This window comes from Balaenoptera physalus, assembly GCF_965194825.1.
Source record: "Balaenoptera physalus genome assembly, chromosome: X".
NCBI classification, from domain to species: Eukaryota; Metazoa; Chordata; class Mammalia; order Artiodactyla; family Balaenopteridae; genus Balaenoptera; species Balaenoptera physalus.
The window spans coordinates 64,359,248-64,379,327 of NC_138903.1; the positions used below are offsets into that span (position 1 = coordinate 64,359,248).

The window sequence follows — 20,080 nt, forward strand, 5'->3', positions numbered from 1 at the left end:
AAAGGAGTCTTTCTTCTTCCTGTTGAACTCAGTTATTGTCACAAGGCATGAGAACGCCCCTTCTGGTCTCCCAAATCTATTTAATTTAGGTTTCTGTTCATTAATTTTTCACACCAGGATGGTTCAACATATGAAAATAATCAGTGTTATACACTACATTAACAGAATGAGGAAAAAACTCACATGATCATCTCAATTTATGAAGAAAAAGCATTTGACAAAATTCAATACACTTTCATGTTAAAAAAAACACTCAACATACTAGGAATAGAAAGCAATTACTGGAATATATATTATGGGTATAATGAAAAGCCCACAGCAAACATCATAGTGTTGGAAGACTGAAAGCTTTTCTTTTAACATCAGGAACAAGATAAGGATGCTCACTTTCACCTCTTCAATTCAACATATTATTGAAAGTTTTATTCAGTTCAATTAGGCAAGAAAATGAAAACAAAATGGCATTCAAATTTGAAAGAAGTAAAATCACCTCTGTTTACAGATGACACGGTCACATTTGCAGAAACCCCTAAAGATTCCACAATTTTGTTAGAACTAATAATCAAATTCAGCAAAGTTCCAGGATACAAAAATCAATTCACAAAACAGTTACATTTTCATGCACTAGCAATGAACAATTCAAAAGGGAAGTTAAGAGAGCATTCCATAATTCCATTTATAATAGCATCAAAAAGAATAAAATATTTAAGAATAAACCTAACCAAGGAGGTGAGAGATTTGGACACTGTAAACTATGAAATATTGCTGAAAGACGGAAATAAACATAAGGACATCCCATATTCATGGACTGGAAGAATCAATATTGTTAAGATGTCAATACTACCCAAAGCAATCTACAAATTTAATGCAATTCCTATCAAAATACCAATTATAACTTTGTGAAAATAGAAAAATCCATCCTAAAATTCATATGGAATCTCAAGGGACCTTGAATAGCCCAAACAATCTTGAAAAGGAAGAACACTGTTGGATGACTCATATTTCCTGTTATCAAAACCTACTACAAGGCTACACTAATCAAAACAGTGTGAAAATGGCATAAAGACAGACCTACTATAAGAATAGAATGGACCAATGGAATAGAATAGACTCTTCAGAAATACATCCTCGCATATATGGTCAAATGATTTTTGACAAGGTTGCTAAAATAATTCAATGGGGGAAAGGAGAGTCTTCAACAAATGGTGCTGTAAAAATTGGATATCCACATGCAAAAGAATGAATTTGGACCCTTACCTTCCACCATATACAAAAATTAACACAAAATGGATCAAATACCTAAATGTAAGAGCTGCAACCATAAAACTCTTAGAATAAAACATAGGGGCAAAGCACTATGACATTGGCATTGGTAATGATTTTTTGGATATGACACCAAAAGCACAGGCATAAAAAAAGGAAATATAAATTGGATTTCATCAAAATCAAAAAGTTTTTTGCATCAAGGATACTACCAATAGAGCTAAAAGGCAACCCTTGGATGGGAGAAAATATTTGCAAATAATATATCTGATAAGGCATTAATATACAGAATATACAAAGAATTTTTATGATTCAACAACAACCAAAAAAAGCCAATTCAAAAATGGATAAAGGACTTGAATAGACATTTCTCCAAAGAAGATATACAAAAGGCCATGAAGCACATGAAAAGATGCTTAACATCACTAATCATTGGGGAAATTCACATCAAAACCACAATGAAATACCACTTTACATCCAATATGACGTCTATTATTGAAGAAAACTACAGAAAAGAGTATGTATTGGCAAAGATGTGGAGCAATTTGAACCCCTGTAAAATGGCACAGCCATAGTGGAAAACAGTATGGCAGTTCCTCAAAAAATTAAACATTGAATTATCATATAATCCAGCAATTCCACTTCTGGATATATACCCAAAAGCAGGGTCTCAAACATATTTGTACACCCATGTTCATAGCAGCATTACTCACAATAGCCAAATGGTGGGGGGAAAAAACAAATGTCTATCGACGGTTGAATAGATAAACAAAATGTATTTTACATGTACAATCTAATATTATTCAGCCTTTAAAAAGAAGGAAACTCTAATATATGCTACAATATGGATGATTCTTGAAGACACTGTGCTAAGTGAAATAATTCAGACACAAAAGGACAAATATTGTATGATTCCACTCATACGAGTTACCTGGAGTAGTCAAATTCATGGATACAGATAGTAAAATGGTAGCTTCCAGAGGCTGGGGGCTGGAGGAATGGGGAGTTATTGTATAATGAATACAGAGTTTCAGCTTGGGAAGATAAAAGGCTCTGGAATGAATGGTTGTGATTGTCTCACAATAATGTGAATGTACTTAATATCACTGAACTGCACACTTAAAGTGGTTAAAATTATAAATTTTATATTATGTATATTTTACCAATATAAAAAAAAATGGAGGAAACTGTGTATGTGAGAGGGGGGTAATATGGGAACTTCCTATACTATCTGCTCAATTTTAATGTATATCTTCAACTGTTCTAAAAATAGTCTATTAATACAAAAAATAGCTTATAAATTCTTTAAAAATCTCCTATAATTTAGATGCCCCAAGGACAATCTTATTCCCAAAAAAAAAAAAAAAATCAATGACAGTAGTGCTCTCAATGACTATCAGATTCTACTCCCTGTATTTCGTTTTTCACATTTTAGATTTCCCAGTACCTATGAGATTCTTGGGATTTGCCCTCCATAGGTCAGTCCCTTTAATTCCTTTATCTACGAGTTCCTAATGACAGAAATACAATTTAATTTCTCTTTATATATAAGACCACACTAAGAACACAGTAGACACATCCTAAGTCTGAATGAATGAATAAACTATCTAAAGGTAAAACATATAAATGGATTGTGATTTGGAAAAGATAGAAGTACCAGTTTTACAAATATACACTCAAGTTCTGGAAAACCCATGACATAACTTTGGATTGCACACAGATTGCTCAAATTACATGAATAGTTTTTATTGAAATATTATTTCTGAGACTGTACATAAGCAATATACTGTAATTGGTTAAGTTGTTTCTCTTGGGGATATGCGTTAACAATTCTGAAACATTTATAATGGGGTTAAGCAAATAAGTAAATAGATAGTGGATGGTGAGAATCAGATTTTTCACTGTTGGAGTGAGAGGTTACAGAGAAGCAAGGAGATGGGTCTAGAATGATCCATATGGTAACAGATTAGGGTCAGAGAAATCAATATGAAAGCATGTTTAGTTTAATATAGATACTGATGGATGGTAATAGAAATAATTATAGAGATGTGTGTATGCAAAGGTTAGCATATATACATAAATTTCCTAGCTCTGTTTACTGAAAAGGTGTAGAAGCAACGACATCCCAGTAGCACTGAACCCACCAAGTGCTCAGATCTTGATTTCTGACACCATTCTCCAAAAAAAGGAATAAGGTATCCTTGGAGAAATGGCTGATTCTAGGACTGAAATAGGAATATACAAAATTAGTCTGTAGCATCTTGTAATGCCAGGCACATACAAAGATGCGGGTATGCCTAGAGACATAGGAACCAACTCAAAGAGCTACGAATGGCCAAAGCTGGAACAATCTGTGTAACAAAGGAAATAATGTACTATTAGATTATAACCCAAGTCATAAAATACATGTCTATGAAAACATACATACATACATATATACATAAATGGAAGAAGAGATATTCTCTTGCAAAGAAGAATTCTAAATAGTTTATGTAGATACTCCTGATGTAGCATAAATCCCCAACACTTAAGTGTAGACTATGTTTATTAACTTGCTTCCAAAGAGTAACATTATGGAAAGTGGAGGGGGAGAGGGAGTGTAACTTCACAGTGGAGAAACCTAGCAAACACTATCTTAATCAGGTGATCAAGGTTAACATCATCAGTTATATCATTTTGATGGCACTTTTCATCAATACGATGTGATGAGAAAGGCACTTCACCTCTTTAGTCTTCCTCTCCAAAATCCATAAACCTAGTCTAAGCATGAGAGAAACATCAAACAAATCTGAATTGAGGAGCATTCTACAAAGTACCTGACTGATTCTCCTCAAAACTGTCAAGGTCATCAAAAACAAAAACACTTGCACATTAAACCTAACCAGAGTGACAGCCTGCTAAAATATAAGATTTAAATAGGCCCCAGTGTCTTATAATACTAACAATGTCCAAGATATAATCAAAAATCACTCAACATATAAAGAACCAGAAGATCACAACCCGAATGAGCAAAACCAATCAACAGATGCCAACACCAACATCACTCAGATGTTGGAATTATCTGATAAGGATTTTAATAAAGCAGTCATCATTAAATGCTTCAAGAAGCAGTTATGAACACTACTGAAACAAATGAATAATAGAAAATCTCAGCAAAGAAATAGAAGTTATAACAATGAATCAAATAGAAATAATAACATTGAAAAAATAAAACAACCAAAATTAAAAACTCACTGGCTGCAGAATGCAAATGGCAGGAAAGAATCAGTGAACTTGAATACAGACAAATAGAATTGACCGAATCTGAACAAAAAGAAAATAGACTGAAAAAAATGAGCAAAACCACAACACCTGTGACAATAATAAAAGATCTAACATGCACGTCATCTGGGTTCCAGAAAGAAAGGAGCAGGAGTGTGGTGCTGAAAAAATATTCAAGTAAATAAAAGCTGAAAAACCCCCAAATCTGGCAAAAAGCATAAGCTTACAGGGTTCACATGATTTTATGTTCTAGTTTTGCACCTGCCTGTGAGTCTATAATTATTTCAAATAAAAATAGAAAAAAAGAAAAAGTGGCATTTAATCACCTCAAATCCTCTTCTGTTTGTGATTACCTCAGGGATATAAAGCTATAAAAGAGTAGCTATAATTTAAGTCCCTATTATGTACAAAGCCGATTATATTATAATGTGATCCTAAGAATCCTAAGAAGTGATGATGATGATTATAATAATAATCATCTAATGTTTTAGGGCTTGTTATGTGCCAGGCATTGTGCTAAGTACTTGACAGTCTTTATCGCAATGAGTTATCAAAACAGTCTTATGACCTAGACACTACTAATTATCTCCATTGTACAGATAAGGAAACTGCTGACAAGTGGAGTTTATTAGTTTGACCCAGGTCACATAATACACAAGTTTCACAATAGGGACAAGAACCCAGATTTTTTTTAAAAATGAGGTTTCAAAAAAGCAATAAATTTAAATTAAATATATGACTAAGTGAGAACTAGGTCACATTACCAAAGTGTAAATTATAGAATATTTAAGAGGAAATGAGATTTAATTCCTGTAATACTTTTACATTGTTAAGCTGCATTAGGAAGTTTTCTTAAAAAGCTTCAGCCTAGCTGTTACCATATACTCTAAGTCAATCAAGTAACAAACCTGACAAAGGAACTTAGGTTAATATCTATTCTAGTACTAGTACCAAGCAGCTTTAATATGGGTAGAGACATTTTAACATAAGTAAACTAGCAGCATCATTCAGTTTCACTGAAGGCAGCATGATGCAATGAAAAGATTGCAAGCGATGAGATCAGATCTCAGATTTCTCATCTGAAAAACTGAGATAACCACTCTTACCCAAACACTACTGAGGACTTTAATGCTGGAGTGTTCTGCAAACACCATACAGTAAGAGTATGTAAGTTTAATACTTGACCAAGAAATGTAAATGTCTGAAATTGCATAATATGGGTCTCAGCAAATAAAAGCATCTTTTCAATTCCTCTAAGTTGTAAAGAGAAACATACCTCATCATAGTGAGGAAAACTCATCGCAAACCACTCACTCTTTCCTTATCCATAGGATTCCTGACAAACTACATGATATTTTGGACAACAAAGATTATTGTCCAAGTATCATTTCCACTTGTTACTAGCATATTCTGCATTAAAACATGTATATTTACGCACAGATGTGAGCATGCACACAATATCAATTTTTATTACCTCCTTTCACATTGATAGCTGATGGAGAAGTAACAAATGATAAAGCACTCCATATTGGTTCCACCTGCTGTCTATCTCTCTGACCATGAGCTTCCTCTCATTCTGGATCATCCAGTGTGTGTGTGTGTGTGTGTGTGTGTGTGTGTGTGTGTGTGTGTGTGTGTGTGTGTGTGTGAGAGAGAGAGAGAGAGAGAGAGAGAGAGAGAGTCTGAGAGCATGTTAAGTGTGAAATAGAAAATTTAATAAAAATAGTCATTTTTTACCATTTTCATGAAGTTGCCTTGTGAAATTTTTATTTCAGCACCAATCTTAGCAAATAAGACTACTGGGAAAGCTTTTTTCTCATGGCCCAGTGATACACTCCATTGGAAAGCAGAACCTTTTGTATGAGGTTTAAATCAATACACGAATTCTCTATTTTACAGAGGCAGTGAATTACAACTAGGGGTCATAAAGGACCCCAGCCCGGATAAAACTTCTTTCCTAGGGCATGTACGAGCATACATGGATGGCAGGGTGGGAGGAGAGATAGGGTTGAATCATCATGGAGGCCCCTAGTGTAAGTCTCCTCTTTGGCCTTTGTGCAAGCACGCTGGTCAAAAGGAGTGGATGAATAGTGTTCAGGTTCCGGTGCTTTATGAAACCATATTCTATGTGTAAGAGTACCTGTGGCCTGTAAGAAGGAAGGCAATTCTGGCCGAGGCACACAGGGGTCAGGTGCCATAAGCAGCTTTGAAGGAGGCTGGAAGTGAAGACACATTCACACATGTTAAAGCGTTCCATATAAAGTTGTAATTTATATTCCTTTTTAAAAGATTATCTGCTTTCAAATAGTTAGCTACATGCTGCACATAGCTGTGTGGTAACTGAAAAATCAAATGTGTTATATACTTATGAATGATATATAAATTCATGTGATTTTCATTTTCTGTATTTATTTCTGTTTTCCAAATATTTTAATTTAATGATGTATTTATTGGCCAGTGAACAAAATGGCCTGTGATGAGTGTTGAGCCTGGTGTACACAGCTACAAGGCTTATAAATGCACTCAGCAGTGAGGAACACCAGAGTCAGAGTCACTTTATTTTCTTCTTCATTAACCAGGCTTGCCACTAACGTAAGTATTGCTGGTAAACTTGCCACTTAGCCCTTCTTAATACTTGCAGAAGTCTTGGAGATTCTGTTATTAAAATGCAAAGTATATGATTTTACTTTTTGTAAGTTAGAAACATATTAGGGGGACAATTATTAATAATTTAATAAGAATTTACTGCACCCTTACTGTATACCAGACAGCTTTGAGTGTTTTAGATATAAACTTGATAATAAAAATAATAAAGATAGACACACCTATATAGCACTTATTATGTGCCATGTATATTTCAAGAACTTTACATAAACCAGTTAAATCTTCATAATAATCTATGAGGTAATTGTACAATTATTACCATATTTTTACAGGTATGAAAGCTGAGACACATAAAGTAACTTGCACAAGGTCACACAACTAATTTGAATCCAAGCAGCCTGGCTTCAAAGACTAACCACTCTGCCATATGATATATAATATTAAATACTATGATTTACACTATAAATTATTATGTACCCCAAAATGAAATTTTGTTATATTTATGTATTTCAGTATTTTCCCTCAGAATACCAAAATTCTAACAATGCCTAACAGTGAGCTCAACAATCCCTCTAGGACCATATTAATGACATACTTTTTAAGAACAGTTACAAAAAGAATTAAGGTAAAATTCTATTTTTAGTCACACTTGAGCCCTAAACCCTAATACAGGTCTCTCTGGCATGTGGGCAAAAGCTGATGGCCTACCCTCAAGGCCTAAAGGACCTCTACACTAGTCTAAACCCAAATCAAATGAACCTCCATCCCACCACAAGCTATGGGAACGATTATAGTATCAAATTGCATTCCTGAGAAGAGGTGAAAGAGAAAGAAATATAAAAAGCAGTCCCTGACATCAGGAAGCTGGCCTGGTACTCACAACTAGGCCATGTTATTCTAGTGTAGATAAACCAACTCATAGAATACCAACCTCAGAAAAGGTTACTCTGGGACCACAATAAAATGAGACAAAGCAAGGTCTCTTAATTTTGTCTAAGCACAGACAAAAACAAGGTCACTTTTACATCCACAAAATACCAAACAAACACCCCTGCCATTCTAGCTAAAATGAGTAGCTAAACCTCTTTATCAATCACTGCCTTATCTTTGTTCTATTTTCTCCTCCCTATAGATAAGATTTATTGAGCTACCAATACCCCCACTTCCTTAGACCATACACCAAATCATGCAACCAAAGCCCAAATCCTGAAGTATGTTTTCTAACACCCACTTACTGATAACATACGATGGTTCTCTGTCACAGCAATGATGAATAAACCCAACTTGTTCAACTACTGGTATGTCCCTGGTGGTCTTTGGCTGGAGGCCACTGACATAACAGATACAGCAAAGGGGACTGGCCTGCCCTTACAGAAAGCCCAGAAGCAGCTTTACTGCTCTATTTCATGGAGGCAAGAGAAAGGGACAGGAGGGACTTCAAAATGTCTGATATTCCTCCCTGAAATAGCAAGAAAGATACACCCATGTTCCTAACTTTTTAATGCATACTAACAGCAACCACTATTAAAAGTCGCCCAATTTTTGTGTGTGGGAGGGGTTTAGAGGGAGTCAGGAATTTAATAGAGGTCAAGATTAATGGTGGTGAAAAGTGTGAAAAAGTCTATATTTATCAAGTATACACTGTAAATGTTTCCTGATTTAGGTTCCCCTATTATGGTAAGTTGTCTGTTTCCCAATATCCTGTCAACTATTGCAACCCCAGACAAAAGCAAGTGAGCATCTACCCCTAACCCTGGGAGAAAGATACGATATTAGAGGAGGGTCCTGTCCAGACAGGAAAAGGAGAGAAAAAAGCCCATACCTTCCTCCCCAGTTGATTGTAGAGATGAGACAGTGGTAAGAAATGCAGGCAATGTTATAAACTTACCTCTTTGAGCCAAAATCCGAAGGAAGAGGTATGTTCAATAGTGGAAGAATAAGTCATGAGCAGAGGAGCTTTTGTTCCACTTTCATTTTATAATTCTGTGGGATCACATCACAACCACCTGGGACGGAAGAGTGGATAGGCAGCAATAACGAGATAGAGTTAGCACTTCCTAGCCACTCTCAGCTCTCACATGGCATGGAAGAGATTAAGAAGTTTGCTGCTATCCCAGAGGGATAGATGTGACCTTCACAGAGTTTGCCAAAGGGGGCAGCCAAATTTCTGGGTTTCCACACTTGAGGAAGGCAAAATCAGCTCTGGGACAAAGTCAGCTCTCTGACCAACCACATCTCATTGTCCCCAGTCAGTGCACCCCCAACCAATGTCATAAAGCAATATAAGCCCCTATACATCCAGATGACATTGTGGAAGAGTAGGTAAATCTGAAATATAGACTAACACACATAAGCCTGTTATTTTTGGAGTGTTTTAATTATTAAATGGCAATGAATTTACCGAATTGATTAAAATTGAGATTTTTGTTTCCCTGCAGCCCTGGGAGGTGGAGGTGGACTCATGATTAAGACTAGATCAGTTATAAACAATAAAAAGATACACTTTCTTTGCCCGTTTAAGCAGAGTTTTAGTAAATTTGCAGGCATATATAAACACTCAGAAAAAGAAGAGTAGAAAATAAATCAAAACATAAGCAATGCTTATCTTTGGGGAATGGGTATATGGTTTTCAGTACTCCAATAAACATATTACTTTTATAATAAAAAAAAATCACTTTTATAACATGAAACACTGAAATTTTTATTCATTTTATTTTGTGTTGAAGGAACATGAAAAATCTTTTCAGAATAATAAAGTGATCACTTTCAATGAATGATTAAGTACTATAGGAAAAGAGAAATTATACACTGTAATTACAGTTTACACAATTACACAGAGCAATATGTGGCAATCTTTGGAGAATACTGTGATTAACACTTCACTGATAACCTCAATATGACTAAGTTTCATTATTTATCATGGTCACATAAAATACAAGAGCCTATGAACAAGCTGTTATTAGCAATAAATGTGGTTTTGCCTGAAATTCTTAACCATATACAGGCTTTTTCTTAAGCATTCAAGTTTTAAATTCTATTGCATTTTTATTGCAAATTGAAGCAGGCACAATAAAATTAAACCCACTAGCTAAAGTCCTAAGAAAACACAAATGCAAGAAACAAACAACAGGAAAAGAACCTTGGGTTGGTTCCCCAAGATTTTCTTTTGGAATAAATATTGACATCATTTAGCATTTCTGATAATATTCACAGCTACAGATTAATACCTACATGACAAAAGGACTTCAGAAGGATTAAACTACACATTATATTAATATGTCTTAAATCATTTACCACAGTAAATACTTTCTTGAAGGTATTCTACTACTAAAATGCAAGGTCAAATGAATTAGTATTTGAACTTCTCTCATATTTCTGAGACATACATTTTAACTGACACTACAAGAAAAATTAAGAACACAAGAATGTAATTAACTTCTTATAACTTGAGTAACTAGATCTAGGGCAATTAATTTCAGGGCCATGTACACTCTGCTTTAGCGATCAATGTCTTCTACTATTGCTTCAAGATTTTTGCAACAGGCTTTAACTTCCTCAATTGCAGCCATCCAATTATCGTAAATAATTTTGTCATAAATTTCATCATTAACTTCCCTAACTACCCCCTCCTGCTGAGATTCAAGTGCATCACCTGAGAAAAATAATACTGATCTTGGGATTATGTAAGTACGTAAATTGTGACCAAGTAGAAAATCATCATTTCCATCCTTTCCCTTTGAGTTGATTCCTTGAGGAGTAAAGAAATTGAAGAATGAATCCTTGGGGAAATCTTCAGTCACAGTTCGAATTGTTCCCCAGATCCGGTGTTTCTGCTTTTTCTTGACTGTTTTCAAAGTGACATTCTTTCCTTCATTCCAATCTATTTTACAGCCTATGCAATACTCAATCGCGGTTCCCCTATAGGGATGGGGATCATAATACGCTAGCCTTGACTTCAGCACATAGGTCTTTGTCAACAGCTCATTTTTGAAATATTCATTTGGTTTGAAGTGAAATTCTAGCGTGAAACTGAGAGGTTCACCAGGATCTGAAAGCTTCACTTTAATATCTGTCAGGAGCTTCAGAATAGGCTCATCATATTTCTTAATCAAAGGAGTGAGTGTGTCAACGTTTTTTAAGACAGTCAGCCAAAACTCAGGAATTCCTTTAGGATCCTCTTCTTTATTCTCATCTCCAGCTGCCTCGGTGTCGTCGTCATCATTGTCGTCGTCATCATCATCATCATCCTCTTCAATAGCATAATCATAATAATCTTCTTCACAACCGTCATCCTCATCTATATAGTCATGTAGCAGACCCTCCTCAATACCACACATCTCTTCCTCATCATACATCTCATCATCATAGTCCTCAGAGTCTGATTTATATTCACATTCCTCTTTTGTAGGTTCATAGATTGCATTGATTATCTGACGTCTTTTTTCCAATAAAGGTTGATACAGTTCAGCAAACTTTCTTTCAATACCATGAAATTCCCTTAGGAATTTGGATTCTAGATTGGCCACTCTAGTTTGAAGCTTTTTTAGGGCTAACACACGGTATTTAACTTTCACAGGTAGACTTTCAACAAAGTCTGTATCTAAAAGATAACCGAGAAGTCCTTTTGGACGGTCGGGGTCTGAGTCCTCATCAGCATCTTCACCTTTTTCCCCGCCATCCCCGGACCCAGCAGCAGCCTCTTCACCTTTTTCCCCTTCTTCCCCAGGCCCCGCGGCGGCTTCTTCACCGCGCTCCCCATCATCTCCAGGCCCAGCTGCGGCATCTTCACCGCGCTCCGGCTGTTCCCTGGGCCCCTCCATCATTACCTTATCACCAGCCTCTTCTTGACTGGATTCTAACAGTTCCTTGTGGTCGGCTGACTCGGCCATTTTTCAAAGGACCTCACACGCCTAAGGTGGCTACCGCCAAGATCAGGAGACCTGACCTCCGCAAGGAAAGACTCACCGGAATATCAGAAGCGGCGGTGGCTGGGGCAGAGGTGGAACGTGCGGTAGTGGTCGGACTGCGATACGGGAGCTGGGAGCGACGGTCGAGGCTGCTGCCAGGATGAAGGCGGTGCTGAGGCTGTGAGAACAGAACAGAGGCAGCGGTGGCCGGGCTGGGGTGCAGAGAATAGCAATGGCCACAGTGACCGGTCCTGCAGGAGCGGGCCAGAGACTGCAGAGAGCCGCAGTCGGCTGATGTCCTCCGCAAGCAGCAGCTGCTGCAAGTAAAAACGGTGCCGCAATATGATTACGCAGCTGCCTCTCGGCTAGATTTTCTTGGTGCAAATAGCTTGCTGCGTCACACCCTCCCTCCCCCAGAACTCTATTCTAACTTCATTTGCTGGGCTGACGTGATTGACAAACTAAGAGCCAATAAATTAATAGATTTATCAAGTTTCTAACTCTGCTCACTTTTCCAGGTTCTCTAATATGGCTGATTCATCCACCTCCCACTCGTCCCACACCACCACCCAAGTTTTCTAGAAACCAGGTTTTATTAGTTTATCCTTTCAGTTTTCAACTGGTATTATATTTTTATAATTTCGAAAGAGTTAAGAGAAAGTAGTAACTAAAATGTCAGACAAGGCATTCACCCATCCTAAATCTGTCCCTTTGATTTTAGCCCTGGGCTCTGGGAAGGAGAGAGGTGGGGTGGGGGGTGCGGGGCACGACTTATAAAAAGAGATTAGAAGGGAAAAAATTAGCAAATGTTGGTCTCAGGGTGGTGTAACTGCCAGTGATCTAAATATTCTATATTCTGGTTTTCTGTACTTTCCACAAGCTGTATGATAAGTGAGCAATAATTTGAGATTGGAAAATCCTCCTTAACATTTCCTGGGGTAGGGAGTGGGGACAGGAAGGAGGAGTTTAGATGGTTAGATGGAGGTTGGGTTAAAGAGGGCCTGTGATGAAGAGCCAAAATGCTGTATCCCACTATATGGCAAGTGAACACACAAGACTATAAACCAGTTGTCTGGCTTATAGTCAGTAACCCAGTCCTAATACTGACTTGCCTCTTCCTCTTTCTTGATGCTGGGTTTAAAGCCATTGGGAATTTTTAAAAGAAATGCTCAAATGTAAATTAATATATATATATATTTTTAAATCTTAACATTTGCTTGACAAATGTTATCGAAAATAATCTAAATCTCAGCATTAAAGACATGGTTAGATATATGTTAGAGTGTTCATAGGATGGAATACTATGAAGTCATTTAAAAATTTCCTTTGGGTAGGAATCATTGGTGATGTTTACTTTGTCCATATTTCCAATGCTGATTATTTATTAATTGAACAATTAAAAATTAACTGTCTTTTCCAGATTTGAACACTAATTTCTATCGTACTACTATCACAGAGATAAACACTGTTTACATATTGTTGTATTTCTTTACAGATTCTTTCACTATGTAGGTAAATTTTTCTTTTTACTTAATCTCTCTGTACTGTTTATCATTACACTCTTTACAAAATTCAATTTTCAGGCTCATGTATCAATCTGGGTAGTTCCATAGTTAAGAGTCCTGCATTTCCGGTTTTCTTTTTCTGGTTCTGTAGTAGCAACATTCCTTGTAGTTTTCTGATAATAAATACAGTATATGATTATTTTTTAAATTTTGGAAAATAAGGAAATTTTTAGAGCATAGCTGAAATCACTACTAATCTCACAACCCTGAGAGAACTAATGTGAACATTTCGGTCCTTTTCTTTCTGACCTGTTTATATAAGTGTTGTGTTTAGGCTGGAGGTGTTTTTAAAGTAAAACTGGGATAGACTCATAAATTTTTCCTCTCATTAACATATTCCAATGTTCTTAGTTTCTAAAAATGTAATTTTAGAAGAAAATCCACTTATTTAAATATACTATGTAAACTAAACTATTAAAGGGCAAAGAGAAAGTATGTTCATCTAATTTTAAGATTGAAGAGTCCTTCATAGTCATACATGCAGCCACAGAAACCACAAAGGGAATGGTGTGATTTCATTACATGAAACAAAAGTATATGAAACCAAAAGCATAGACAATGAAAGAAAAAAATAGATAAATTGAACTTCAAATTAGAAACATTTGTGTATCAAAGGATACTATCAAAAGAATTAAAAGGCAACCCAGGGAATGGGGGAAAATATTTACAAGTCGTATAGAGGATTAACATAGAGAATATATTAAGGAGTCCTACAACTCAACAACAACAAAAACCCAAATAACTCAATTAAAAAATGGGCAAGGGACTTGAATAGACATTTCTACAAAGAAGAGATACAAATGGCACATGAAAAAATGCTCAACATCATTAATTAGGGAAATGCAAATTGAAAAAACAATAAGATACTACCTCACATCCAATAGGCTAGCTATTATGAAAATAATAAAATAATGAAAACAAAAAATAACGTGTCAGCAAAGATTTGGAGAAATTGGAAACTCTGTGTATTGCTGAGGAAGATAAAATGGTGCAGCAGCTGTGGAATGCAGTATGTCGGATCCTCAAAAAAAAATATACAGAACTACCATATGATCCAGCAATTCCACTGCTGGGTATATACCCAAAAGAATTGAAAGCAGGGTCTCAGATAGTTTTCCACCAATGTTCGTAGCAGCATTTTTCACAATAGCCAAAAGTTAGAAACAATTTACATGTCCATTGACAGAGGAATAAACAAAATGTAGTATGTTTATACAATGGAATATTATTCAGCCTTTGAAAAGAATGAAACTCTGACATATGCTACAACATGGATTATTAATCTGGAAGACATTATGCTAAGTGAAATGATCCAGACACAAAAAGACAAATACTGTATAATTCCACTTATATGAGGTACCTAGACTAGTCAAATTCATAGAGACAGAAGGTAGAGTGGTGGTTGCCAGAGCCTAGGGGCATGTGAAAATGGGTGTTTTTATTTAATGGGTACAGAGTTTTAGTTCAGAAAAATGAAAACATTCTGGATGGTGATGATAGTTGCACAGTAACGTGAATGTACTTAATGCCACTGAACTGTATAACTAAAAATGGTTAAAATAGTAAATTTTATGTTATGTATATTTTACCATAAAATGCTGAAAAAAACAAACCAACAAACAAAAACATAAACAATAAGTAAAATGAGCACTAAGCAAAAATAGGTAAAATATGTATAACACACATATATGTATACAAAATAAATGATTACTACATAAAGAGAATTGAAATGCCTATAATTTTTAAAAAACTGAGTATTCCAAACTTTGACAAGTATGTAGAGAAATTGGAACTCTCAGATATTGCTACCAACAAATTGGTATTAAAAATGTTCATGTCATCATTATTTTTTAAATAACCCCATTGGGTCATATTTTGTATATCATGTAATGCACCCTTTTCAAGTGCATAATTCAATGATCTTAAATTTACCAAGTTGTACAACCACCACCATGGATCAATTTCAGAACATGTTTATCATCCCAATATGATAGTTCATGAACATTTACTGTTAATTTCCATTATACTTCCTACTTCCATTATAGGCAATGTTAATACACTTTCTGTCTTTATAGCTTTATCTTTCTGAATATTTCATATAAGTGGAATCATACAATATGTAGTCTTGTGTGTCTGGCTTCTTACACTGAGAATAAAGATTTTGAGATTCATGTCATAGCATATATCCATAGTTGGTTCCTTTTTATTGCTTAATAGGAATTAAGTGCATGGATATACCACACTATGTTTACTTTTTCACCAATTGATAGACATATAGGCTGTTTCCAACTTTGACTGCTATGAATTATACTACCATGAACATTTGTGTGCAAGTCTTTTTTTTATTTTAGCCATTGTGGTGAGTATGAAAAGGTATCCTGTTGTAGTTTAATTTGCATTTCCCTAATGATTATTTTTTCATGTGCATATTAGCCATTCACATATATTTTGATATAACATCTTCAAATCTTTTACCCATTTTTATTGGTATGATTATCTTTTTATTATTGAGGTATAAGAGTTCTATGCATATTCTCCAAACAAGTCCTTTATCTGATACATGTTTTGCAATATTTTCCACCAGTATGCTGCACATATTTTTACACCTACTTAAGATGGTGTTTTTGAAGAGCAAGAGTTTTGAATTTTGATGAGATCCAACTTGTCATTTTTTAATGGACTGTGTTTTGGTGTCATAACTAAAAAAATCTCTGCCTAACTCAAGGTCCTAGATTTTCTCCTATATTTTCTTCTAAAGGTTTTATAGTTTTAGCTCTTGTATTTAGGTCTGTGATCCATTTTGAGTTAATTTTTGCAGATGGTGTGAGTTCAAGGGCCCTGGTTTAGCTTTCTGCATATGGATATCTATTTGTCCCAGCACCATTTGTTTAAAAAGCTATCTTTTCCTCAATAAATTGCCTTGGTACTTTTATCACAAATCAGTTGACCATTGTTATATAAATGGGCCAAAGATGACACCTGTATATCAGCCCCTACATTGTTTATTCATCATAGCAGGCTAGGACCCTTAGCTCAAAGCCCTTCAGAACCAAACTCAAATTCTCACACATCTAACTGCTTTAATTATACCTAAATAAGCATATTTTTGGTCATTTAGAGCTTGCCTGTTACCCTACAAAACTGCACCCAACACCTGCTAGCTAGAGATAAACTCTGTAGCTATAAAAGATCCTAAACTGCTGCCCTTTGGAGCTCTCTGATCCAAAGACTGCCCACCTTTCTGCTGAAGGACAGCGCCTAGACACTTAAGCCCCCTCTTTGATTTACCTCTCTCCCAGGAATTCCCTTACCCTCTTCACCCTCTGGGTTATGGCCCATTGAAAAGTCTGTATAAGGTCTTCTGCTGTGAGAAACTTACCCTCTCATGCAACCCTGGTCCAGACACCACTCAATAAAGCTTGTTGTACAATACTACCATCACCTTGTCTCCTTGTCTTTTCCTTGATCAGTCCCCAAATCCTCAAACTCACCACAACCATGAATATAAGGATTTGTTTCTGGATTTTCAATTCAGTTTCATCAATCTATATGTCTATCTTTATGCCAGTACCACAGTCTTGATTATGTATCATTATATTAATTTCTTTATTCGGAAATGAAAGTCCTCCATTGTTTTTCTTCTTTTTCCAAAAGAGTTTTGGCTATTCTGAGTCTTTTGCATTTCCATATAAATTTTAGTATCAGCTTGTTAATTTCTAAAAAAAAAATAAAAACCTGGAATTCTGATAAGGATTGCCTTGAATCTATAGATCAATTTGGGAAGAATTGGTATCTTAACAAGACTGAGTCTTCCAATCCATGAACAGGGCAATTCTCTCCATTTATTTGACTTCTTTAATTACTCTCAGCAATGTTTTGTAATTTTCAGTAAACAAATCTTGTACTTCCTTTGTTAAATGTAACCCTATATATTCTTTTATGATTAATTTATTGTAAAAGTTACTATAATTGAATTTTTATTGTGCTAAAATATATATAACGTAAAATTTACAATTTTAACCATTTTATAAGTGTACAATTCAGTTGCATTAAGTACATTCACAATGTTGTACAACCATCATCAATATTCATTTCCAGAACCTCATCATCCCAAACTGAAACTCTGTACCCCTTATGTTTAACTCTCCATTCCTCATTTCCCCCAGCCTCTGATAACCTCTATTACACTTTGTGTCTCCTTGAATTTGTCTAAGTTATCTCGTATAAGTGGAACCATACAATATTTGTCCTTTTGTATGTGGCTTATTTCACTTAGCATAATGAGTTCAAGTTTCATCCACGTTGTAGTATGTATCAAAACTTCATTCCTAGGGCTTCCCTGGTGGCACAGTGGTTGAGAGTCTGCCTGCCGATGCGGGGGACACGGGTTCGAGCCCTGGTCTGGGAAGATCCCACATGCCGCGGAGCAACGAAGCCCGTGCGCCACAACTACTGAGCCTGCGCGTCTGGAGCCTGTGCTGCGCAACAAGAGAGGCCGCGATAGTGAGAGGCCCGTGCACCGCGATGAAGAGTGGCCCCCGCTTGCCTCAACTAGAGAAAGCCCTCGCACAGAAACGAAGACCCAACACAGCCAAAAATAAATAAATAAATAACTATGCCCTATGACAAAAAAGAAAAAAAAAAGGAAAAGAAAACACATTAAAAAAAAAAAAAAAACTTCATTCCTTTTTAAGGCTGGAAATTATATATATATATATATATATATATATATATATATATATATATATACATACATATACACATATACATACACACTAGTGCCATGTAGTGCCAATCTCATCTAGTGCCAATTTTGTTCAGAGACAGGTGTACATTGATAAGAATTTTATCTCTGAGAGTTTCTACCAAGTTCAGCTGCTTCTTTACACAATTGACTGCCTCATAGTTGGTGAAAATAGGGTATTGAATAACAATAGCCAAAGCTCTGTTACATTTTGTCCTCCAGTAAATTTATAATGAGAAGTCAATGGAAAGGAAGAACAAGTCTGGAATGGATTAATAATGATGGGAAGATTTACCACAAACTCAAACTTCAGGGCCCTTCACTTGCACAGGTCCCTTCTAAAGCTCTGTCTGGTTATGATAAATTTATAGAATTTTTCTCAAAGAGTTCCCTCATCCCAGATTATATAAGCTTTATGTTCCACAAAATCTAGATTCTTTCCTGAGAAATCTGTAAGTGATAGGGATATTTCTAGCTCAAATACAAGATCAACATCAAGAAAAAAAGAAGATAACGGAAAGAAGTAAGGGAGAGGACCAATAAAGGGCAAAATGACAGTTGATTTTTTTAATGGAAAGTTTGGGAATAATCAAGATCTCCTTGAAAAGAAGAGACTGAAAAACAAAATACAATAAGCATGCAATTAGGGACTAAAGAAATATTTCTCTCATCTTTCACTTGGGAGCATTCCTTGGCAATAAAATTTCCATAATTCCCACACAATTGACGTCAAATATATTTAAATTTCAGTTTGTTATAGAGAATACTGTGCAAAATTTTAATTTGCACTTGTTTACCTTTCTATAATTCTTAGAAATATACACAGAAACTAAAACTCAGTTGCACAGCAAGGGCCCATCATAGGTAAATAATAAAATAGAACAGCCTAAGCAATGATGGAAAAATAGCCTTCATCATAGAGGTCCAGAGCCTTTTGATCTCCCCTGGCTTATGAACAAAATCTTGTCATCTCAATTCTGAAATGCATTGTTTGTTTCCCAAATGCATGCACTCAAAGGCCTCTGTCGTGTGCCAAAGCTGAAGCCTGCCCCTCAGACCCAAGCTTAGAACAATCAAATAGGCCTCACTCAAAGAAATACTGTGGGTATGTTTCGGTATGCTTCAGTCTGCTGTCTGTGAAATGGCTTGGGGGTGGAAGCCTGCAAATTACTGTCTCTCTGATTGTTATAGTCCCATGGGACACAGGAATGCAAGGCCCCTGCCCACCAGAGCCATATGATCAAGGGCATCCCCAGGACAGCAGCTGCAAAAAACAGGGCACCAGATATAAAAAACTGGTGCACCAGACATGTGCAAGAACTCCCCTCTGAGAGATACTGGTGCTCTGGGGCATACCAGAGGAAGAGCGTGAAGATAGTATCTGTACTCCAAGGTCTCTAGAGAGTTTTACAGTCAGCCTTTAGATGTGTATTTAAATAGAAACCTGCTCTTCTGTATGCAGCTATGATTATAAACCTACAGCCTCTTTCACAGAAAGACTGAGCTCCTGGATGTTTCCTCTTACTGTGCCCTGAGGTTTGTAGCTGTTTAAGAACTCTTTCTCCATTAGTTGCAGTCTTGTGGGACACGTGAGAATAATCTCCATTGGCCACCAGAGCCAAGTAATGTAAAGGTGTCCCCTAGTAGCAACTGAAAAAATAGGGATGCCAGACAAGGTTATAAGCTCCTTTCGGGGAGATACCTATGAGCTCAAGTGAGGCAGAGGGAGAGGGTAA

The 20,080-nt window shown here is 36.1% G+C and overlaps 1 protein-coding gene across 1 annotated transcript; it reads right to left on the bottom strand.

Moving 5' to 3' along the window:
* Positions 1–401: 401 nt before the first annotated feature.
* On the bottom strand, positions 402–17,924 carry NAP1L2 (nucleosome assembly protein 1 like 2). Its single transcript, XM_082446122.1, has one exon. It carries the CDS (start codon positions 12,015–12,017, stop codon positions 10,626–10,628), a length of 1,392 nt encoding a protein of 463 aa, XP_082302248.1. The 5' UTR covers positions 12,018–17,924; the 3' UTR covers positions 402–10,625.
* Between the last annotated feature and the right edge of the window lie 2,156 nt (positions 17,925–20,080).

Bases quoted from the DNA above. Each gene is read 5' to 3' on its own strand.
- NAP1L2 (XM_082446122.1), bottom strand. From the start codon at position 12,017: ATGGCCGAGTCAGCCGACCACAAGGAACTGTTAGAATCCAGTCAAGAA.